Below are 25,704 nucleotides of genomic sequence, written 5' to 3'. Positions count from 1 at the left end.
AGAAAATAGGTTTTCGACGCAGTCCTGACATAAAAAATTCGTACATAAATGAGTGCAACCAAACTCAGTTTTGAACTTGTTGTATAACCAAGTTAAAGCAGAGATGTTGCCGATCAATCCATCAACGTAGTTTGGCCTTCTTTGCTTTGAAGTTAGCTTTTTTGAATCACCACGAGCCTAGATAAATGAAGTGTTTATAATATATTTAAATCTTTTATGTATGTTATGTTTAAATTATTTGCCTTTTTAATATTGAAGCAAGTGTTTTTTGTGAAGTACATGGATTCTAAGGTTTCTGTAGCCGCTGCTAAAAAATGCCAATGGCAGGACTCTTCTACTAATGCTTCACGATATGGCTGGGAATCACAAGATAATTCAAATTATTTTATTAAATACTAATAAATATACAAATACCTTAGCTTTACTGCTACATGGCTTAGCATTAAAAATATCAAACAGCTGGTCATGAAATTCTGCATATTCTGCAGTATTTAGCGCAGATTTTGGCATATCGGATTCCTTTACGTAAAATTGTATGCCTTTCGCAACTGAGAGGCTTAGAGTACGAGTTGCTTGTGCCACGTTCATCGCTCTGAAGGGAGCATTGTAGATGCATTTATCAGACAGCTTCGGAACGAGCCGTGGCACTGCATCTCGATCTACGTTGAATAATTTCACAATATCATTAAATGAGCAAATTTTTTTTTTGAAAACCGCGTTGTGCTTCATTAGCATACTTTTTGCATTTTTTATTAAATGCGGTGTATCATACACACTTAATTCCAAAATAAAGTCTCGGTAAAGTAAAATACCGAACTACACAAATATGCGTCTGTTTTTCCGTGATATCGGTAAACAGTTCTCGTTTTACCGTTACTTGGAATATTATTTTACTGAGATATCGGAAATGAAGCTTATTTACCGAGATACTGCAATCTTATTTGCCGAGAAGATCAGTAAAACAGTAAACCCCCGAGCTCAGTAAAATAAAGTGCCGAATCTAGGTACTTCAATATCGTTTTAACGAAATTTCGTTAAATGCTACTGAGAAAAGCCACAAAATGTTTTACCGAGATTTCGGAAAGCAATGTCAAAAATACGACAGTATTTATAGATCAATGACGGATCTGACACTAGAAAATTTTAACCGCGTAACGGCATCTCTTCAAAGAAATTTTGGATGGTAAATGGAATGTTTATGAATGTGTGAATGTGTTAACTTAACGCATAAATTCTTGCAGATTTTTTTCGATCCCTGGCTATCATTCGGTCTAAGAACCCTACTAGAGGCTGTAAGCGCACGCGTGATGCAGCCGCAACACAGGAAAATCCTTTGAACAGGTTGGTGCAAAGGGTTGGAGTAAGCTTTTTTAATTGATATACTGAATTTTAGAAGAATAAATATGAAAAACATTTCTGTAGGTTGACGATTCCCTCTCAACCCATAACGTGAATCCAATGCTAATAATTCGTGGTGAGATGTTGCAGCGTGGAGGCTAATGCGTCATTTCATGGAAAGAATACAACATCCCCGTTGGCTGCCATGTAGTATTGGCTTTCTTAAGGGCCAAACACAATGCATACGGATTTTACTACGTTGCGGTAATTTGACAGTTTTTCCATGGGTTTTCTGTCAAATTTCCGCAACGTAGCAAAATCCGTATGCATTGTGTCTGGGCCTTTAGACTATGCGAATGTTACGATATATTTGCCACCAACTGCATGCCCAACGACAAGCAATTCTTTGTGTTTATCAGAGCAACAATTTTTTCAGTAGGCAAATTAACCACTACAGGTGAAAAATTTGCTCGTTCTACGTGGTTCTACTTATTATTACCTTTATATTTCAATAGTTTATACTATCAACTATACTATTACAGTGTTAAACTGTTAAACAATAATTGTTTAAAATAAAAAAATGGTTAATTATGATAGTTTTATTCAAAATTTTATTGATTTTCATAAACTTATTAAAAATACCGAATTTTCAGCATATTAATACCGTAGTTCGGCATTTTCAGCTAGTGTTTTACAGAGAATCTCGTTAAAATTTGACAGTTTGGGTCGGTTACGCTTTACGAATATTCGGCAATTTCATCCGAGTTTCAGTATTGATTACCGGATATCTTGGAAAAATAATACCGAGATTGTCGGTAAAGTTTGACAGTTGTTTGATGTTTTGGATTTCCATGATCTCGGTGTTTCAATGTTTTACCGAGATTTTCACCGAGATCTCAGCTGTTGGGATCTCGGCAATTTATTTTACCGTACTCGGTGATAAAATCTAAGTGTGTACATTATCACGAGTTCATCTCCATCGATGTTGACTGACTACAGGGTTCGATCGTGTGGCGCCTGTTTCTTTAAACATTTTAACGTTTGTGGTACATTGGTCCATTGTCAGAACTAATGGATACATAGTACGAAGTCTTAGTTCACGGATAGTATCCTTTATCAATTGAAGCTGAATTTTACTTCCTAATGTATGATGAGCAAGAAAGTATCCTACAGCCTGAAATTTTTTATTTAGTGTATTTATTAAATTGAATGTATTAATAAACAATATTTATTTTACCTGCTTGAATCGTTCACTATTTTTACCTAATGTTGTCGATGCTTCCCAGTGACTATCTGCCAACGTACTGATTCCAGCTATCATTATTACTACTGCCTCAGTCGCCAGTACCATATAGGATCGTTTTTTTCAATTTTCTTCTTTTGCCATGGCTTGGAAAACCAATGAACAAATCAGTCTTAGCGTGGTACATAAGTTCGGGTTTAATAGACATTCCATCAATTGAAATTGTAACAGCTTTTTCTTTTTTCGAAAACTTTTTTATCTTCATTGCCAATTGGTTTAAAATAGTTATATTAAGACCAGGTTCTAACGAAACATCTGAATTCCATCTTCCGATGCTCATCTTTGTGGGCAGACTCAATACATTTGAACGACGCAAATAACGGAAAGCAGATGGTCCATATAAATAGACTCTTCGTGCGAACTTTTTGGTTGCCTCGTTGTAACGACGTGCTTTGGGCTTTTTTGTGGAATTTAGTATACTGTTGAATAATACAGGATTTTTTTTCAGCGCTTGACCAAGTTGTACATCATGATTTTTTTCTTTCTTTAGTAGTTTGACCGTATGTTTTAAAGTAGCTATTTTAGTGTTCTTGTGCATTATAGATTTCAATCTCCACTTATTTTTACGCACAGAATGTCACAACGAACGCTTTACGTTACATAGTTCATCCCGTAGCTCAAAATTACGTTGAAGTTGTGCATAGTACATAGCCTTGTAATCCACCATCGAATTGTTTTCATCTTCTAATCTATTACTATTGTTACTTTCATCGGTGCACTTTGTAATGTATTCGCTACTATTGTAGTTATTTGTATTATATGGAGGATCACTCTCGATTTGTTCTATTTCCTCTTTGATTTTCCGATTTGTATGCAACATGCAAACTGAGGTAGATTTACTTTCAAGGTCGCAGTGAGTCGCAGTTCTTTCATCATATTTAATCGAATATGAATTATCGTGCTCAAACTTTGGTATTTGATCACCGACATTTACATCATTCAACTCATCTCCTATATCAAGTACTTTCGGTTCCGGTGAATATGTTGCGTGTCCATTGAAGTCCCAAGTATTGTCTACTACTTCTAGCTTAAGCCAATTCGTATTAAATATCCTCGCCTGTGACTGCGCCATCGTTTCATCGAGCCTAAAATACAAAGGTATTGCTTAATGTGGCTTGTGAATTGATTGTCGATATTACCACTCTATGTTATATTCAGAATCACTTTGGACGTGTTGGACATCTAGGGCGATAGTTTGTTATTTATCCCAAATTTGTTTCTTAATGTTGTGGGGATCAGATTCTACATGCCTATCTGGCCTGAGCACTGATGCATCTTCTCCAGCTTCAGATACCTCCGAAAAATTTCCCTCGGTCGGCGTGTCCCACACATCGTCTATAGCTTCAAGTTTCAGCCAGTTGTTGTCATACTCTCCGGATCTTGATGGAACCGCTGTTTTTTTGAGTCTATAGAAGATAATAAAATGGTTAATTTTGTTTTCGAATTCGCTTTAATCAGTTTTTGTTACTGTTTTTTCAGGAGCGAAGGGTTTTCGTAGCACGTTGAAGCAAAGTGATCAGAGCAAACTTTTAATTTCCGAACAGATTCTATTCCTTCTTTTGCGAAAATTTCGGATAACTGATCCGAATTGCAAAACTGTACCCAAACTGCACAACTATAAAATAATATTGATTATTTTTCGTAGCTTATTTAGAAAGAGCATTTTACCTATTTTCATCGCAAGGGAAACCGTGAAAAACTTTATTTAGTTGTTTTGAATCGTTATTTTTACAGCAATAATATTCACATTTTCTTCCCATGATTAGCTTTCTATATGCGATTTATAAACAAATCGAACAGGCGGAAAAAATCGTGATTCGCGAGTATGAAGCTAGAAGAAATTTTGCTGGCTGCTCGCACTTAGAAGAAAACTCGTTCAAAACTGTCAACGATGGCGTAATGGCAAAACCAAAAATATTTCGCTCTCTTTTTTTCACACATAAATCTATACCCAAGCAACCAAAAGTTCGAATATTACTTGACACGCGAACTCGAAAGTTCATAATTAGTTCAGATTCAGTTCCGTGGAACTTTCTTGCTGATTAGTAGTGTATATCAAGTATACGTGGAACTAAATGCCTTAAGAAGTGCTGCGAGTACTTCATAGATACTTCAAAGCTATTAGGATGCTACATGAAGTTCTGAAGTAACTTTAGTTGCTAACAAGTTCTGCGTGCTGCTTTTTTGTTTATATTTCTGGTGATCAAACCAGCAGAACCTGAAACTATTGGAGATTAATTATTTTTATTTCACTTGAATAAATTTAATCCTCGCACATTTCTAATTACAAATATAAATTAGAATGTAATGCTCTTCATTATTGTGTTGTGTTGTGTAGCATACGCTGTCGGTATCTCACTACTATAGTTAATTGCCTGGTTCCAAATTTTATGTTCTATAATTAACTCGCGCTGCATAAAGCTGCTGCAAGTTCTAAAACGAACTTTTACTTAACAACTCATTGGCAAAATTCACATCGCTTGTATACGACAAAGGTGACGCAGTGGATCGGTATAGGTTTACAACGCGGAACACCCAGGTTCAAACCCAACAGCAGGCAAATGCAACGAATATAGAAGTTAGGTAGAAATATAAAAATAGAACATATAGAAGTGCTGCTAAATTTGTTTTTTCTTAGTTTTTGACAGTTTATTTCGAAGCTGCTTAGCGTTCTATGCAGTGGACCCAAGACAGCTTGAAAGTTCGGTTAATTACTTAAAAGTGACGCTGCTTAGCAAGTTATAGATTGATATACATAAAGCTGTTTAACCCTTGTTAGACACTAGTATTCGAACTCTTGGTTACTTGGGTAAACAAATATCAGCAACTTCGTATTCGCGAATAAACGTCAAATATTTTATACTAGCAGCGCCACTAACGACGTTTTCGCGCGGCGATGGTTTTATGAATGCAGGTTTGAAATGAATGTTTTTCTTGGCGATGGAACGAACCTTCAGTGTTACGTCTGTTAGTCTGTGGTAATATATTCATTATGCAACAGGGCCCTCTTTGACAACAGGGCCCTCTTTGACTTTGGCTTATTCGCCCTTTTCTAATGATGGTCGACATATGCGGAAAAGCCAACTGTCAAACAGTTCGAGCGAGGGTTAGTTTTTGCTGGAGCAGCATAGGAAAATGAACTCTCACTCGTTCTGTTTGACAGTTGGCTTATCCGCCCTCTTCAAATGAAGATAGAATTAACAACAGGGCGAATGTCGCAAGCGTAAACAAAACGAGTGAGGGTTGATTTTCCTATGCTGGTCCAGCAAAAAGTAACTCTCACCCGGTTTGTTTACATTTGCGACATTCGCCCTTTTGTTAATTGTATCTAGAAATGTTGGTCGACATATTGTTTCAAAATGAATCCACGCTGAAGATGCTCTAATTCGTGTTGCAGAACGTAAAGCTGCTGCCACCTCCAAAAGTTTACTGTAGTTTACTCCTATTACTGCAGAATAGCAATTTATTGAAGAGCGGAAGAGATCGCAACATTTTGGTAGATTTTCACCCGCACTCACATATGGGAATTTAGATGCGTGTGCAAGAGATCGATTAATGCCGTCAAAGCGAATATTTGAAAATGAAATTTCGCCTGACTTTTTTCCAATACACATGCATGAATTTTGTGTTTGATCATTCGGTATCGGCAATTCGGTATATTGGTTTGTGTCGTCCACTCGTCGTCAGTTACAAAGCCCGCAAAAGAAGTGCTTTCCTCCATCATTAGCGGAACATAAAATCTCGCGTGCACGGATTATTACTCAGGATTCCTTCAATTCATTAGTTTGTATACGAAACGTAACCATATATGAACTTGTGTTTTTTTTTTGTTATGCTTTGGTTAACCCTATATTCCAAAGTTTATGGTTTACTAGAGTTGAGAAATATTTAGTGTTCACTTTATTAAATATTCGTTTTTTAAAACAGATTCCTTTCCAAAATTTTAATATCTGAACGGCTAGAAAGCTAATAAAAATAGTACTTTATTTCTTTCTCCTGAATATTTATTCAACTGGTGACCGTTTGCGCCCGACAATTTGAAATTCGCCCGAAAAAAAAAGAAAACGAAGAAGAAGAATCGGACAGTATTTTGTGTTCTGTCTGTATCGAAAGCAACTGGATCGTGGTAAGAAAATTTTGCTGTAGGAATACATATATCCATTCTAATTCCTTGCTTGGTTTAACTTTCCTTAGAGTGAGTGGAATCAGATTTGGCAAAAATGAGCTCTGCAAAACCGGATGACAAGTCTAACGATATCCCAGAGAAACTTTACGATGTAGCCACAAAGAAAACTTACAAGCGGTTGCGGTTTTTTGGGAAGGTAAGTCGTTTTCAAATATGATCATAGCGGCTAACTAGCAAGCCGGCGGTGTAAAAGTATACGGAATAAATGCAACATTAGTGATATAGCGGCAGCTATTACTGATAGTTTTTTACATAACCTCAATAATCGCCAAGGTCTATGGGTTGTTAATATATTGCACAACGTTGTGTAAACACGTAGGGTAACCAACGTATTTTGGACCCCCTCAGCAGCTGTACATAATTTGGACACTTACAGCAAAATCAAATGCAAGTGTCCAAATTATGTACAGCTGAGCTGATGGGGTCTAAAATAGGTTGTTTATCCTAGGTACTCCAGTATAATCCGGAGATCAACTGAAAATGAACGTAAAGGTAAAGGTATAAAAAAATTAATAATTGTAATAAACAATTGTTATAGTGTATCTCCTCCCAATTTGTTTCGAGGTATGATGCTGGTCGTCGTATGTTCGAGTTTGGGATGGAAGAGGCATGTTAGATTCAATAGAAGATCGTAGCACTAGCCCCGCATTTGTTCCGTACGCTATTAAACTATTAAATTAAATTAATTGGCTGCAAAATCTGTCGAATAAAAGCAGGAGAAATTTCGAAAACGGAACGTTGCGCCCAAGAATGGTACATTATAAAGCAAACACTAGGCGCTAAAGCTATAGCGCCTAGGCTTTGCTTTATGATGTGTCTTATCCAATCAATTTATATCTACCTATATCAAACTCGAGGTATGTATTTTGTGTTGCCTGCTGGAGGACAGGTGAATACAAGTGGCTCTGCTTAGGTTATTGTTCAGGTACGGGTAAATTTAACAGTTATCCAGTAAACACGGTAGATTTTGATACTTTAGAAAATTAAAAGATTAGCCGAACCGGATCACCGAGTTTGTTGAATTTAAATTAAAACAAGATAATTAAACCGATAAGATAATAAATATATTTCATGGGAGAATAATTTAACCTTCTGATTTGTACTATTATAGGGAGGATTTGCCAAATGCTATGAAATCATGGACGTCGTTACCGGTGAAGTGTTTGCCGGCAAAATCGTTTCCAAAAAGTTGATGATGAAACACAATCAAAAGGAGAAAATGACTCAGGAAATAACTATACACAGATCTCTCAACCACAGGAACATTGTTGGTTTTCATAGTTTCTTTGATGATCCATTGAATATATACATCGTGCTTGAGCTCTGTAAAAAACGAGTATGCTAGAAAGTTTTTTAGTAGGTTGATTTGTCAATTCATATAGTTTTTATTTACAGTCTATGATGGAATTGCACAAACGGCGAAAAATCATCACCGACTATGAGTGTCGTTACTACATTCATCAGGTGTTAACGGGTGTAAAATATCTGCACGACAGAAATATTATTCATCGAGATCTGAAGTTGGGTAATCTATTTCTCAATGATGAGTTGCACGTCAAAATTGGCGACTTTGGGCTGGCAACTAAGATCGAATACGAGGGGGAGCGTAAGAAAACACTATGTGGCACGCCAAATTATATTGCGCCAGAAATATTGAACAAAAAAGGTCACAGCTATGAAGTTGACATCTGGTCGATCGGCTGTGTCATGTATACGCTTCTGGTGGGACAACCACCATTTGAAACAAAAAGTTTGAAGGATACGTATACAAAAATTAGAAAATGTGACTATCGTCTTCCTGCGACCTTACGATCAAGCGCCGCTGAGATGATATGTTCTATGCTGCAATCAGATCCGATGAAGCGGCCAAGTGTAACACAGTTATTTGATTTTGAATTCATCGCTAACAGTCACATACCGGCTTCGCTTCCAATCTCATGCCTAACCATGGCACCTCGGGCCGATCAACTTGAATCAGCAGATCGCGCAGGTAGAAAACCACTTTCAGAAGTTAATGGTAACTCTGCCAATTGTATGACTTTGTAACACTCTAATACTACGTTTGTTTTAGATGATACTCGATTTGAATCTTCCTTCTTGAAAAATAATCTTCACGATGCAATAACGGCATCCGGAACAATGTCACGACACAATGAAGGATATCGCACAGATATTGAAAACTTGTACAAGCAGCTTAGTTCACTAATTGCATCGAAACCACCGAGATTAACGGCAAACTTGGACGATGAGAACACTGATCCAGCAGTACAACCGCTCTTCTGGGTTTCGAAGTGGGTCGATTATAGCGACAAGTATGGATTTGGGTATCAGCTATGCGACGAAGGCATGGGAGTGATGTTTAATGATACTACTAAACTGATCATGCTAGCAAACGGACTGTGAGTATTTTTGTTCAGAAATAGGTTTGTAGTAGCATATTAATAAAACAATATTTTTCAGCAACGTACATTTCATCGACAAGGAAGGTGTTGAGACGTACATGGATGTTAACAACTATCCGCCCCAGATGGAAAAGAAGATGAAACTTTTGTCCTACTTTAAACGCTACATGACAGAGCACTTAGTGAAAGCCGGTGCTGGAGCCGTTAATATTGAAAGTGATCAGATATCCCGTATTCCTCATCTGCACACTTGGTTTCGAACAATGTGTGCGGTGGTAATGCATCTGACTAATGGCACCGTACAAGTAAGTAATACAGAATATTCCAAAAGGGAATGGTTTCTAGATTTTTTCTTTCAATTTTTCTAACTATATTGAAGGGAATTTTCATCTCTTTGTAAAAAGACACTCCATGATGACTAATTTTATAGTGTTTTTATATTCATTAATCTTCAGCATCGAGCAAAGACGGCCAGTCGTTTTGATTTATGTTGACTTCAGGCCAGGGTTCCACGTGTGCTCGCGATTAACAAAATTATTGTTATTTATTTATTTATTTACTAGCTGACCCGACAAACTTCGTATTGCCACAAATTAACCTGTGTTGTACATAAATCATGAATCTCGGATGATCTTTGTCACTTCTCGAGTTTTGCAAGCCCCCCAGTGGGCGGCGCTTCCGACGGCGGGTCACCGGCAACACTCGCGACCGGCTCGTCCTGAATGATCTAGTGTTACTATAGATAGTTTTTGTGGTCTTGTTATTGATTAATGTTTTATGGAAGAGTCTCGAATTTCTCGAGTTGGATTAGTTTTTGAGTTTCGCAAAAATTTCTGTTTTATTTGTATGAGAGTCCATATCCCCCTACCACAGGGGTGAGAGGTCTCTAACTATCATAAAATAAATTCAAGACTCAAAAATCTCCTGCATGCTAAATTTGGTTCCATTTGCTTGATTAGTACTCAAATTATAAGGAAATTTGTATTTCATTTGTATGGGAGCCCACCCTCTTAAAAGGGAAAGGGGTCGTAATACACCACAGAAAAAAAATTCTGCCATCTAAAACTCTCACATGCCAAATTTGGTTCCATTTGCTTGATTAGTTCTAAAGTTATGAGCAAATTTGTATTTCGATTGAATGGGAGCCCCCCCCCCCTCCTAAAAAGGTAAGAAGTCCTAATTCATCATGGGAAAATGGTTGCCTCCAAAAATACCCACATGCCAAATATGGTTCCATTTGCTTGATTAGTTCTCGAATTATGAGGAAATTTGTATTTCATTTGTGTAGAAGCCCCCCCTCTTGAAGTGTGAAAGGATCCTAATTCACCGTAGAAAATATTTTTGCCTCCAAAAACCACCACATGCCGAATTTGGTTCTATTTGCTTGATTAGTTCTCGAGTTATGGGGAAATTTGTATTTCATTTGTATTGGAGCCCCCCCTCCTAATGTGGGAAGAGGTCCTAATTAATCACAGAAAAAATTCTTGCCTCCAAAAACACCTACACGCCAAATTTGGTTCCATTTGCTGGATTAGTTCTCGAGTTATGAGGAAATTTGTATTTCGTTTGTATGGGACCCCCCCCCCTCCTAAAGTGGGGAGGGGTCCCAATTCATAATTGAAAAAAAATTGTCTCCAAAAACACACACATGCCAAATTTGGTTCAATTCGCTTGATTAGTTCTCGAGTTATGAGGAAATTTGTATTTCATTTGTACAGGAGCCCCTCCTCTTAAAGTGAGGAGGGGTCCTAATTCACCATAGAAAATTTTCTTGCTCTCGAAAACCTTCACATGCCAAATTTGGTTGCATTTGCTTGATTAGTTCTCGAGTTATGAGGAAATTTGTATGGAAGTCCCCCCTCTTAAAGGGGAGAGGAGTTATAATTCCTCTTATAAAGAGGGCAGGGGTCTCAATTCACCATAGAATAAATTCTTGTCACCAAAAAAAAACACCCACATGCAAAATGTTGTTCTATTTGCTTGATTAGTTCTCGAGTTAGGAGGAAATTTGTATTTCATTTGTACAGGAGCCCCCCCTCTTAGAGTGGGGAGGGGTCCTAATTCACCGTAGAAAATTTTCTTGCCCTCGAAAACCTTCACATGCCAAAGTTGGTTCCATTTGCTTGATTAGTTCTCGAGTTATGAGGAAATTTGTATGGAAGCCCCCCCCCCCTCTTAAAGGGGAGAGGAGTTATAATTCCCCTTATAAAGAGGGGAGGGGTCTCAAATTACCCTAGAATAAATTCTTGTCACCGAAAACACCCACATGCCAAATTTGGTTCTATTTGCTTGATTAGTTCTCGAGTTATGCAGAAATTTGTGTTTCATTTGTATGGGAGCCCCCCCTCTTAGTGGGGGGAGGGGTCTCTAACCATCACTAAAACCTTTCCTGGCCCCAAAAACCTCTACATGCAAATTTTCACGCCGATTGGTTCAGTAGTTTTTGATTCTATAAGGAACACAGGACAGACAGACAGACAGACAGACAGACAGAAATCCTTCTTTATAGGTATAGATAGACCCTTTAACTTTTGGTCATTCGGGTCTTGGAAAGCAAATTTACAATTCATTTACAATTACATATACTTAAATTAGATTAACAAAATGAGATGCTTGGGATTGGCCAACTGAGTTACTCAGTGGATGCTATACCACTTAATCGATCGTTCAGCCTTTGTCAGCCATAACAGTGTTAGCTCCTCCAGTTTCGTAATACAGTCGGGTGTTCCTGAAGGCAGCCACCTTGGGTTCTTAATTTTCATGCTTTTCGTTAACGATCTGTGCAGTATATTGCATTTTTCAAAACTTATGTTCGCAGATGATTTAAAAGTATGTCGGAAAATTAACCTCGAATGTAAAACCTCACTTGATTGCTGCTCGCTCCGCGAAGATATCCATATTTAACAATATGCAAATCAATGCCTCAAAATGCTGTTACATATCATTTAACCGTTTACGCGATCCACTGCATTACGAGTATGAATATAATCCATGTAACTCGCGAAATAGTACTTCCAGCCGCGAAAAAACTCTGGGCTCATTTTCGTAAAGACCAGATGGTATTGCACTCGCTCTGTTGTACCACACTTAACAAATCTAAACGCTGTGGTTTTTTAAAAAAAACTGCATGTTCATATATTGATTGAGTAAAAATTAAATACTTAAATTATTTTAAGTATTAGTATTAAATACTTTTCGGTTGGTTCTTAACTCTTTAAGACGATTGTATACTATTCCCCCGGAAACCATTCCCAAGAAACCCATTTCCCAGAATCCCACTCCCCAGAAAGTACCATTTTCCGGAATACACCATTCCCCAGAAAGACACTCCCCAGAACGAACCATTTCCTAGAAAGCCATTCCCCAGAAATAAAGTTAGAAATAAAAAGGGCTGGCTTACAACTAGAAGCAAAATTAGAAAAAAGAAGAATAGGTTTCAACGTGTCCCCAATACCCTGAACTCCACATACCCGAATGTAACACCAGCGGATTGAAGTTTCTATAACATCGGCTTTGCCAATTAATAATTTCGAACTGTAAATTATTGCGAGGGGTATGGCTAAAGGATTGTAACGAATTTTAGACGAGGTTTTTAGGTTTCGGCCTCGTCAATTTATAAGTATATGCTGTCCTTACTCGCTGCCGCTCGTTCGGACTTAACTAAAGGATAACCCCTACTAGTTAGTAAGCCTAGGAAAACGCCCGCAACTAAATAGAGGTGGTTTCTGCGCGGGGGCTGTCCCCCGTAGTGGATGGCGCTTCCGACGGCGGGCAGCCCCCCCGCAGAAACCACCTCTATTTAGGTGCGGGCGTTTTCCTAGGCCTACTGACTAGTAGGGTCTCAGTTGGTTTCGAGTTATGATGCTGGCCTAATAAGCCAGTCGTCGTTTGTTCGAATCTCGGCTAGGAGAGGCTGTTAGAGCCAGTAGGATCGTAGCAACTGGCCATGCAATTGTCCTGTACTCTAACGGCTGGCTGCGAAGTCCGTCGTATAAAAATAGAAGGTCAAGTTTCGATAACGCAATGTAGCACCTAGGCTTTGCTTTTTACTGACTAGTAGGGGTTATCCTTTAGTTAAGTCCGAACGAGCGGCAGCGAGTAAGGACGGCATATACCCAATAATTGACTAGGCCGAATTGGTAGAATTATTGGTGGGGATGGTCACGAAGATCCTTGTACTGCACGAAAATTCACTAACGAAAGTAATTGCGGTGATGGTAGGTTCTGGGAAGTGGCTTTCTGGGGAATGGTATTTTCGGGAAAATGCCTTTCTGGGGAATGGTTTTCTGGGGAATAGTATATTCTGGGAAATATTTTTCTGGAAATTATGGATTGTATGACATTTGCCCGAAAACCATTTGCCAGAAAATTATTTGCCAGAAATTTTTTGCCAGAATGAACGATTGTATGACATTTGCCCGAAAACCACTTGCCAGAAAATTATTTGCCAGAAATTTTTTGCCAGAATGAACCAGTTCCCAGAAAACCATTCCCCAGAATGAACCATTTCCCAGAAAATCATTCCCCAGAATAAACCATTTCCCAGAAAACCATTCCCCAGAATGGACCATTTCCCAGAAAATTATACTTTGTCTCCTAGGAAACTTCACCAGAATGGACCATACCCCAAAATACATGTATTTGCATGAGCTTACCATAAATTTGAAGCAATGAAGCGTTTTATTGGTTCTTGACTTTTTTTTTTGCATGTCAGAAGGACATTGGGTTAAAAGGCCACTGCGACAGTCTTAATGATCGTCTTTTATGGCAGGCCCCGACTGCTGTAACAGTTTACGTACCGCTCATACCCATTGATGGAGTTGAGCGGGATAGTTGTAATCCTGTGCCCCAATTTGGTACTACATGGTTTATAAAGCCAATGACCGTTTTGGGATTCAGGTTCCATACGTGATATGGAGTAAGAAGGAAACTTCCGAAAAAGAGAACATTGTTTTCGCAAGTTCCTTTAGTTTTACCGTGAACATGCGGAAACAAGACGTGTGATGTGTGTCATGGATCAAGTGTATGATAAATACTTGAAACAAAAATGTTTCTTGCTGTCTAGTTTTCGAATAATTTCCTATTAACAGTTTCCCTAAAATCAGCTTGTAGTAATTTGGGTTTAACTAATACTGTTCGGAAACTGCGACAGCATGTTCGGCCTACTTATTGAGTATATGCTGTCCTTACTCGCTATCGCTCGTTCGGACTCAACTAAGGGATAGCCCCTACTAGTCAGTAAACCTAGGAAAATGCTTGCACCTAAATTGAGGTGATCTCTGCGGGGGGGCTGCCCCCCCGCAGTGGCCGGCGCTTCCGACGGCGGGTCGCCGGCGAACACTCGCGGCCTACGGCCGTCTCGCCCTGAATCATCTAGGAAACACTTGCTACTAAGACGGTAAATAAGTCACACCTTGTAATCAGCATAACTTATTTGCATTAAAGGGAAAGAAAAAAGGATTTGTAGTGCAAGTAATATATTTTCTTTTGTGTATGGCCACGTAAAATCCAATGTCCCGCTAACCAATGCAAATAAATACCATAATAAACCATATACCAAAAGCAGCAGATCTTGAGAAATGCTTTTTTGTTTCCTTCGTTATCCCATATCCTGCTTAAACGCAAAAGATTAACTTTTAATTGTTTTTATGACGGTCAATGTTAACCTTGAAAATATATTCTTATTAATGTATGATATTATTCGAGAAAAGTTTATAGGAAAAATATAATTTCGGGAAAGAAAATATTTGGAAAGCGGGGCAAAGAGATGAAAGAGTCTATTCGGGAGAGTTGTACTACGCGTAACGCTGCTATATAGACAGTAGGATCTTTACACTGACTTCGTAATTATCCTGTACCCCAATTACCGATTGCGAAATCTGTCGATAAAGAACGGTCAAGTCTTATGAAGTTTATCCAAGGCTTTGCTTTGTACTACGCGTGAAGGTTTTTTAGGAAAATAGTGCATTCTGGAAAATGGAAAATCGTTTTCGGGGAAAAATCTCTTCTGCAGATTGATATATTCCGCAAGATGGTTTTCACCAAAATGCGAAAAATGGTTCCATTTATTGAATTTTTTGGAGAATAATCTATTCTGGGGAATGGTTTTCTGGCGAATGGTACATTCTGGGAAAAATATTTCTGGGGAATGGTACATTCTGGGAAATTTTTTTCTGGGAAATGGTACTTTCTGGGGAATGGTTTTCGGGCAAATTGCATTCTGGCAAAAAAATTGTGGGGGATGGGTTTCGGGCAAATGTCATACAACCGAATGAACCAGTTCCCAGAAAACCATTCCCCAGAATGAACCATTTCCCAGAAAACCATTCCCCAGAATAAACCATTTCCCAGAAAACCATTCCCCAGAATGGACCATTTCCCAGAAAATTATACTTTGTCTCCCAGGAAACTTCACCAGAATGGACCATACCCCAAAATACATGTATTTGCATGAGCTTACCAGAAATTTGAAACAATGAAGCGTTTTATTGGTTCTTGACTCTTTTTTTTGCATGTCAGAAGGGCATTGGGTTAAAAGGCCACTGCGACAGTCTTAATGATCGTGTTTTATGGCAGGCCCCGACTGCTGTACACAGTTTACGTACCGCTCATACCCATTGATGGAGTTGAGCGGGATAGTTGTAATCCTGTGCCCCAATTTGGTACTACATGGTTTATAAAGCCAATGACCGTTTTGTGATTTAGGTTCCATACGTGATATGGAGTAAGAAGGAAACTTCCGAAGAAGAGAACATTGTTTTCGCAAGTTCCTTTGGTTTTACCGTGAACATGTGGAAACAAGACGTGTGATGTGTGTCGTGGATCAAGTGTATGATAAATACTTGAAACAAAAATGTTTCTTGCTGTCTAGTTTCCGAATAATTTCCTATTAACAGTTTCCCTAAAATCAGCTTGTAGTAATTTGGGTTTAACTATTACTGTTCGGAAACTGCGACAGCATGTTCGGCCTACTTATTGAGTATATACTGTCCTTACTCGCTATCGCTCGTTCGGACTCAACTAAGGAATAGCCCCTACTAGTCAGTAAACCTAGGAAAATGCTTGCACCTAAATTGAGGTGATCTCTGCGGGGGGGCTGCCCCCCGCAGTGGCCGGCGCTTCCGACGGCGGGTCGCCGGCGAACACTCGCGGCCTACGGCCGTCTCGCCCTGAATCATCTAGGAAACACTTGCTACTAAGACGGTAAATAAGTCACACCTTGTAATCAGCATAACTTATTTGCATTAAAGGGAAAGAAAAAAGGATTTGTAGTGCAAGTAATATATATTTTCTTTTGTGTATGGCCACGTAAAATCCAATGTCCCGCTAACCAATGCAAATAAATACCATAATAAACCATATACCAAAAGCAGCAGATCTTGAGAAATGCTTTTTTGTTTCCTTCGTTATCCCATATTCTCCTTAAACGCAAAAGATTAACTTTTAATTGTTTTTATGACGGTCAATGTTAACCTTGAAAATATATTCTTATTAATGTATGATATTATTCGAGAAAAGTTTATAGGAAAAATATAATTTCGGGAAAGAAAATATTTGGAAAGCGGGGCAAAGAGATGAAAGAGTCTATTCGGGAGAGTTGTACTACGCGTAACGCTGCTATATAGACAGTAGGATCTTTACACTGACTCCGTAATTATCCTGTACCCCAATTACCGATTGCGGAATCTGTCGATAAAGAACGGTCAAGTCTTATGAAGTTTATCCAAGGCTTTGCTTTGTACTACGCGTAAAGGTTTTTTAGGAAAATAGTGTATTCTGGAAAATGGAAAATCGTTTTCGGGGAAAAATCTCTTCTGCAGATTGATATATTCCGCAAGATGGTTTTCACCAAAATGCGAAAAATGGTTCCATTTATTAAATTTTTTGGAGAATAATCTATTCTGGGGAATGGTTTTCTGGCGAATGGTACATTCTGGGAAAAATATTTCTGGGGAATGGTACATTCTGCGAATTTTTTTTCTGGGAAATGGTACTTTCTGGGGAATGGTTTTCGGGCAAATTGCATTCTGGCAAAAAAATTCTGGGGGATGGGTTTCGGGCAAATGTCATACAACCAATTATGGGGTTTGGAGTTCTAGGGTATGGTTTTCTGGGGAATGGTTTTCGGGGGAATGTTATATAATCGATTTCTGTCTGTCTGCCGGTATGTTCGTTATAGAATCGAAAACTACTTAACCGATCTGCGTGAAAATTTGCATATAGGGGTTTTTGGGGTCAGGGAAGGTTCTTATGATGGTTAGAGACCCTTCCGCCCACTAAGAGGGGGGCTCCCATACAAATGAAACACAAATTTCTGCATAACTCGAGAACTAATCAAGCAAATGGAACAAAATTTTACATGTGGGTGTTTTTGGAGACAAGAATTTTTTCTATGGTGACTTGAGACCCCTCCACACTTTAGGAGGGGGGGGGGGTCCTATACAAATGAAATACAAATTTCCTCAGATTGTATACTATTCCCCCGAAAACCATTCCCCAGAAACCCATTTCCCAGAATCCCATTCCCCAGAAAATCATTCCCCAGAAAGCACCATTTCCCAGAAAATCATTCCCCCGAATGTACCATTTTCCGGAATATACCATTCCCCAGAAAGACGCTCCCCAGAACGAACCATTCCCTAGAAAGCCAATCCCCAGAAAACCATTCCCCAGAAAGAAAGTTGGAAATAAAAAGGGCCAGCTTACAACTAGAAGCAAAATTAGAAAAAGAAGAATATGTTTCCCCGTGTCTCCAATACCCTGAACTCCACATACCCGAATGTAACACCAGCGGATTGAAGTTTCTATAACAGCAGCTTTGCCGATTAATAATTTCGAACTGTAAATTAATTATTGCGAGGGGTATGGCCAAAGGATTGTAACTAGACTTCAGTAAGCCTAGGAAAACGAATTTTAGACGAGGTGTTTAAGTGTCGGTCTCGTCAATTTATAAGTATATGCTGTCCTTACTCGCTGCCGCTCGTTCGGACTAAACTAAAGGATAACACCTACTAGTCAGTAAGCCTAGGAAAACGCCCGCACCTAAACAGAGATGGTTTTTGCGGGCGGGCTGCCCCCATACAGTGGCCGGCGCTTCCGACGGCGGGTCGCCGGCGAACACTCGCGGCCTGCGGCCGTCCCGCCCTAAATCATCTATAATCCGAAGGGAAGCAGGGGTTTCATGCAATCGATTCCCGAGCCACGCTTATTACCGAATTAGTACCAAGCGTCCCCTAGACGATTCAAAGGTGTTTCCTGCCTAAAAACCAAAAACAGTTGTCACACAGTGTTGTTAATCAAGCAGATTCAACAGGTAATCAGTTACTATGATTGAGTATAAAGAACAAACAGCTGGAATTTATTGCGAAAACTGAATTGATGATTTCCAGGATCTGCACTGCCTAAAAGCATTGTATTGTACCTTAGTTTACCCCCTTTTTAAAAACGCCAACGCGCGCCTAATTTGGACTCCGCATAAACTTTATTGGAAGCTCCAAAATGAACGAGTGCGCAAGAGGTTCAAACAATTGGCCTTGCGTAGTTTGCTTTGACACAACCTGGAAAATTATCCCGATCGCTACTGCTTCCTTGATCTAGATAATTAGAACGTCGAAGCAAAATTCAATGGGCTTTGTTTGCGGTAAACTGTTACATGGTTGATTCACCGCAATTACTTTCGTTAGTGAATTTCCGAGCAGTAGAAGGATCTTTGTGACCATCCCCACCAATAATTCTACCAATTCGCCCTAGTCAATTGTTGGGTATATGCTGTCCTTACTCGCTGCCGCTCGTTCGGACTTAACTAAAGTCCTTTCCTTTGCCTAGGTTTACTGACCGTTAGTTACAAATCTTTAGTCCTCGTAACGATTCACAACTGAAACGGTGAGATCCTCCAAACCGCTAGAATTACAGTCGAGCTAGTGTTATTAGAGCTACTGATATTCGGCCCAGTAACGTTCGCCCGAATGATCTATCATAACTTTTTAAGTGGCTCATTTTGGGACAAAATTTTCTAGGGAATGGAAGGTTCTGGGAACTGGCTTTCTGGGGAATGGTATTTTCGGGATAATGACTTTCTGGGGAATGGTATATTCTGAGAAATAGTTTTCTAGGGAATGGGTCATTATGGGGTTTGGAATTCTGGGGAATGGTTTTCGGGGGAAAGGTATACAATCAAATTTCCTCATAACTCGAGAACTAATTAATCAAATGGAACCATATTTGGCATGTGGGTGTTTTTGGAGGCATGAATTTTTTCTATGGCAAATTAGGACCCCTTACCTTTTTAGGAGGGGGTGGGCTCCCATACAAATGAAATACAAATTTTCTCATAACTCCAGAACTAATCAAGCAAATAGAACCAAATTTGGCATGTGGGTGTTTTTGCAGGCAGTTTTTTTTTTCTATGGTGAATTGCGACCCCTCCCCTCTTTAGGAGGGAAATAATGACCCCTCTCCCTTTTAAGAGGGGGAGCTTCCATACAAATGCAAACAAATTTCCTCATAATTCGAGAACTAATCAAGCAAATGGAACCAAATTTGACATGTGGGTCTTTTTGGAGACAAGAATTTTTTCTATGGTGAATTGAAACCTCTCCCCACTTTAGGAGGGGGGGCTCCCATTCAAATGAAATACAAATTTCCTCATAACTCGAGAACTAATTAATCAAATGGAACCATATTTGGCATGTGGGTGCTTTTGGAGGCATGATTTTTTTCTATGATGAATTAGGACCCCTCTTTCTTTTTAGGAGGGGGGGCTCCCATACAAATGAAATACAAATTTCTTCATAACTCGAGAAGTAATCAAGCAAATAGAACCAAATTTAGCATGTGGGTGTTTTTGTAGGCAAATTTTTTTTCTATGGTGAATTAAGACCCCTTACCCCTGTGGTAGGGGGATAAGGACTATCATACAAAAAAAAACAGAAATTTTTGCGTAAGGCCATTGCAAATAATATTTAAAATTTTTGTCACTGCACCCCCCCCCCCTTGGAAATTGGCTTGAAAAATCGAGGGGCAAAAAAAAATTTGTAGGATATGAGTCAAATTTCTTTTTATAAAATCAATTGTCTGTGGGCTCTACAGTCTGAAAAACTCGAAAATGAGTCTCCGAGTTGAATTAACGCTTCTAGCACGAAACAGAAACGGAAATTCGAACAACGGATTTTCCGAAAATCGTCCAAAAAAATTTTCCTTCGTTTTTGTCTTTTTTCGTATACTTTTGCATAGAAAATAATAACGTATATATTACAAGCAAGAATAGATTCGGTTTTCATGTTTAAACCTTAAATAAAAATTCTTAAAATCCATGTTTTTTTGCTCGATTAAAAAATTCACTTTGTTTTTTTTTCGCCCCCCCCTTCAGTGGCCGAACACCGGAAGGACAAAAACTTTATAAAATATTTGTGATGGCCTAACTCAAAAACTAATCGAACTCGAGAAATTTCAGACTCTTTCATAAAACATTAGTCAATAACAAGACCACCAGAAACTATCAATAGTAACATTAGATGATTCACGACGAGCCCCCTCCTAAAGTGGGGAGGGGTCCTAATTCACCATAGAAAAAATTCTTGCCTCCAAAAACCTTCACATGCCAAATTTCGTTCCATTTGCTTGATTAGTTCTCGAGTTATGAGGAAATTTGTGTTTCATGTGTATGGGAGCCCCCCCCTCTTAGTATGGGGAGGGGTCTCTAGCCATCATGAGAACCTTCCCTGGTTCCAAAACCCCCTACATGCAAATTTTCACGCCGATTGGTTCAGTAGTTTTCGATTCCATAAGGAACATCCCGACAGACAGAAATCCATTTTATATATACGACACATTCCAGCGTTACGGGAAACAATTAGCACCCATTGTTACCCTGTTAATCGCCTCCTGTTTCACCAATTTTTTGGCAAATACCATGTAAAATAGTTGTTTAAAGAGTACTTCATTTTCCACTACAATTCCAGGGATTTGATGAAACAGAAACCGATCTGCATAATAGGGATAGTGCCCCGTAACACTGGAATGTGTCATAAGACTAGCTGACCCGACAAACTTCGTATTGTCAAAAATTAAGCTGTGTTGTACAATCAGTCCACAATCATGGGTCACACACAATTGTGGGTCATTTTAGCTCTAGCTGCTGATTAGCGTTTAAATACCACCTAATTATTGATCAAATTATTAGTGCTACTTATGAGTAACAATTTTAGCAATCACTTCGTATAATATTCACGCATTAATCAGCAGAAAAAGCTAAAATGACGCATAATTGTGTGTGACCCATGATTGTGGACTGACTGTACATAAATCGTGAATCTTGGATGACCTTTCTCACAATCTCGAGTTTTGCAAGTTTCTAAGGAGTTCATGGGTGGTTTAATATACAAATTTTTCTCACAGTAAAGTAGAAAACAGCTCCCCCATTGCTTAGCCTGATAAAATAAAGCGGATAGCATTTAAATATTCGCCATCATTACAAACCATTTTGGCGAATACCATTTTGCGGAACACCACTTCTCGGTTGACTATAACGCGGAATATAGAGTTTCGCGGAACATCATTTCGCGAAAAACCTTACGCGGGATGTACTATTTCACGGAAAATGTTTTCGTGGAAAGTACCATTTCGCAGGGGTTATCCTCTCTGTACTCGGTGTCCCTCGTTCGGACCCAACCGAAGGAAAGTAATAGAGGATAGTAGACCTAGGGAAATAAATAAACCTATATAGAGGTGATCTCTGCGTGGTGCTGCCCCCGCAGTGGTCGGCGCTTCCAACGGCGGGCTGCCGGCAACACTCGCGGCCTGCGGCCGTCTCGCCGTAAATCATCTAGTGTTACTATTGATAGTTTTTGGTAGTCTTGTTATTGACTAATGTCTTATGGAAGAGCCTAAAATTTCTCAAGTTCGATTAGTTTTTAAGTTATGCAAAAATTTCTGTTTTATTCGTATGAGAGTCCGTATCTCTCTACCACAGGAGTGAGGGGTCTTAAACCATCATAAAAAATCCCTGCCTCCAAATTTCTTCACATGCCAAATTTGATTCCATTTGCTTGATTAGTTCCAATTATAAGGAAATTTGTGTTTCATTTGTATGGGAGCTTATAGGATAAGGGGATAAGAGGGGACTTATAGGAGGGAGGGGTCCCAATTCACCATAGAAAAAATTCTTGCCTCCAAAAACCCTCACATGCCAAATTTGGTTCTACTTGATTGATTAGTTCTCGAGTTATGAGTAAATTTGTATTCCATTTGTATATGGAAGCCCCCCCTCTTAAAAGGGGGAGGGATCATAATTCCCTTCCTAAAGAAATTGAGGGTCTCAATTCACTATAGAAAAAAATCCTGCCTCCAAAAACCCCACCATGTCAAATTGGATTTTGTTTGCTCGATTAGTTCTCTAGTTATGCAGAAATTTGGGTTTCATTTGTATGGCAGCTCTTAGTGAGGGGAGGCCTCTCTTACCATCATAAGAACGTTCCCTGGCCTCAAAAATCCCTACATGCAAATTTTCACGCCGATCGGTTCAGTAGTTTTCGATTCTATAAGGAACATACGGACAGACAAGCAGACAGACAGACAGAAATCCATTTTTATAGGTATAGATTCATGAGGTTACCCAGCTAACTGATGCTGATTCCACCCATGTATAGCCAATAGCAGCTACCCTATTGAGTACAGAAATAATTTGACAGCGTTATTAATTGATTTGCAGCAGCTATGATGAAAACAGTCAAGCAATTACACTCGCTGCTGTGTTCGAACTGCCAGCTTCAGCCAGGAGTGAAGAAGTTGGATATTGTGAGGCACTTCGTGTCCGTCGGATATAGACAATCAGGCACATACATCCTTTCTGCAGAAAGATTAAGTGCAACCGAATTTGAAAAGCGACACCGAGAGCAAGGTGCTCATAGCCTTCCGCACTTTAATTTGTGCCTGTTAATTTTTTTTTATATTATAGTCACTAACAGCTTAAGTCATTCGTGACTTCTGCAGGGTTGGGATTTGAGCCCGGGTCCTCGGCGTGAGAGGTGTGAATGCTAACCTCTACGCCGGGATTAACCCCCCTCTTAATTTAATTAAACATATCTATCAGTATTCAGTGTTTGTTTTTAAGTTCAAATAAAGTTCATTCATCTTTTCATTTCATGAGATAAATGTTGACGTAGACATATGCACCGAGAACTACCAGAGCGCAAATTTTGCATATTTCTTGTAAGAAGGACTAAGCCTGCATTAGTAGTACTCAAAGATGTTGATTGTAAAGCCCAAATGTTGCAGTAATGCAATTTATTACTATATTACAACTCTTTACATCCTTTTGTAAATGACAAAGCTAACGAAAGTATACCAGAAGCTTGATTCTCCGTGAAAATATTCATACTGTGCGACACCTCTTATTTGAAACTCTAAGAGGTGTCGCACATGAATATTTTGAATATTTTCACGGAGAATCAAACCACGAACATTCACTATTCACGTGGTTCATTTACCATTTAGGTCGCTTGAAAACCTCTCAAATATAGAAAAAAAAATCATTTAGGTCACGATTGCACAGAATGTGCATTGTATTTTGCCTTACAATCCAATGCAGCTCGACACGAAAAAAAATCCATAGACAAGGTATTTGTAAAATAACTCGCCTGTTTAAAATTTTACGAACCACAACGGGGAGGTCTTGTGATGTGTTAAGTCAGCGGCCAAGCTAAGATACTCTAAGTTGGATAGGGGTTGAAGCAGATGAATCTTCAAGCGAAGATCAAGCTAGAACGGACTTTCCTGTAGTCCATCATTTTTTTGCAGTGGATAAGATTAGCATGGATAGAAGAACTAAATCTAGATAACATGCCTAGTTTAGCGTGCTTTTACATAATTACAGAATAATGCAAATTGAAAACAGAATTGAGTATAGAATTACACATAAGAATTTCACATAAGAATAAAAATGTCCACGTGGACAAACAAGGGAGGGGGTGGGGGTTGAGTCGATGTCCACGCTTGTCCACGGAGGGGGAGAGGGATGTTGAAAATTGGCATTTTTGTGTCCACGTGGTATCTGAATGGCCCCTTGAAGGTTTAGGTGAAAAATTTCTCCGGCCAAGGGTGATGAAACCTACTTGATGATACCGCCCGGTGTCATCCAGCTGCAAACAATACTATAGAACATTTGAGCAAATAATTTGGTGACCAAAACGGAGAAGCTAGCTAATTGTCAACGTCACGAAAGAACTGAACAACATGCCGACATTTACGACATTATTTCTGTCCAATGCATAAAAACATGCATTTCCAAATTTCATGCTACTTTAGAGATTTAGCGATTAGCAATCTCAAGGGGTTATTTTTAGCGAAGCTAACTCGAAATTTAGCGAAAAGTGTAATTCGGATGGACGGGCTGGACTCTTTCGGCAACTATCGCTGACTTCTCTCAGCCTTGGCACTAACTGCCCCGCCTTGCGCTACAAACGGAAATGATTTCTTTTGTTTTATTATAAATCGTTTTATTATGAATGAGTTAAAGTATTTTAAAATTCACAATAATGAAAAAAAAAAATGCTTTTTTAATGAAACTTTTCTGATGATTAACTATGTATTGTTTTTGCAGCTAAATTTCTCCGATCATCAGAAAATTATTCTGTGTCCACTCATGCGTGCCGTCACTCTTATGGATAACAACAAAAATTTCCGAACCTATCGCATCTCTACCATCCAGGATCAAGGATGCTCAAGTGATTTGTACCAGAAAATCCGATATGCACACGAAAAACTGAAGAAACTGTTAGAGAAACTTACGTAGACAGTAGCAACTTACATACACTTCGATAGATTTAATTTTTCATTCCTGTAAAACAACTCAATGAGCAGATTCCATTCCAATATCCGTTTCAAATCCAATGAACAAATGTGGTGCAATTTTGCGCACAATAATTCGTTTATTTTGCTAAAATCTACATCTGGATTATAGACAAAATAATGATACTATTCGTTTAGCTCCATTCGAATGTAGTGAATCTGAGAACACAAAAAGTAATGCGAGCGCGTCCTAAATAAATAACGTAACTTCCGCCGCAGACATTTTATAAAAGCGATATTTTAAGAAGCATATTGATTTTTAAAGGTTTAGCTATTTCCAACCTATTATAAACGAATAGTTATGTGATAAGATTATACCATGGTTTGAATCACTTGAAATGTCGAAAGAAAATAGAATAGACGTGTCAATAACGACAGAGCCAAACTGTATTCAGTATTCATTAAAGTGAACGTGAATATTCAAAGAGCACACTGTGCCTTACATCATCGAACCCTTACTACGGCGTTATGTAAAAGGATAATTAAAAACGGTTTTGTATTTGATGCATCATTTTCATAATTGAAAATGCAATCAATCTTCAAATTTAGCTACGTTATGTGACGGTACAAATGATACTATCATTAAAACAAAAGGGAGTGAAATAGAATGTAGATAAACTTCAGTTAGA

General features: G+C 38.8%; 1 protein-coding gene and 1 pseudogene across 2 annotated transcripts; both read left to right on the top strand.

The window, feature by feature from the left end:
* LOC128739928 (protein yellow-like) overlaps positions 1 to 6,787 on the top strand; it is a 20,173-nt pseudogene extending 13,386 nt beyond the window's left edge.
* LOC128742505 (serine/threonine-protein kinase polo) lies at positions 6,291 to 25,704 on the top strand. 2 transcript variants are annotated; one of them, XM_053838888.1, is made up of 7 exons: positions 6,291 to 6,767; positions 6,836 to 6,963; positions 7,939 to 8,163; positions 8,223 to 8,817; positions 8,899 to 9,226; positions 9,288 to 9,534; positions 24,828 to 25,704. In XM_053838888.1, exons 2-7 carry the CDS (start codon positions 6,862 to 6,864, stop codon positions 25,017 to 25,019), a joined length of 1,689 nt encoding a protein of 562 aa, XP_053694863.1. In that variant the 5' UTR covers positions 6,291 to 6,767; positions 6,836 to 6,861; the 3' UTR covers positions 25,020 to 25,704. The 2 variants fall into 2 exon arrangements, with proteins under 2 accessions (XP_053694863.1, XP_053694862.1); XM_053838887.1 differs by having other exon boundaries at positions 8,223 to 8,844.

Source organism: Sabethes cyaneus, chromosome 3, assembly GCF_943734655.1.
Source record: "Sabethes cyaneus chromosome 3, idSabCyanKW18_F2, whole genome shotgun sequence".
Lineage (NCBI taxonomy): Eukaryota > Metazoa > Arthropoda > Insecta > Diptera > Culicidae > Sabethes > Sabethes cyaneus.
Note: the sequence above shows the minus strand (reverse complement) of the source record. Positions and strands in the feature narration are given on the sequence as shown.

Coding starts and splice junctions, on each gene's coding strand:
- LOC128742505 (XM_053838887.1), top strand. CDS start 6,862: ATGAGCTCTGCAAAACCGGATGACAAGTCTAACGATATCCCAGAGAAA. Junction 6,964..7,938: donor GGTTGCGGTTTTTTGGGAAG/GTAAGTCGTTTT, acceptor GTACTATTATAG/GGAGGATTTGCCAAATGCTA. Junction 8,845..8,898: donor ACCACTTTCAGAAGTTAATG/GTAACTCTGCCA, acceptor CGTTTGTTTTAG/ATGATACTCGATTTGAATCT.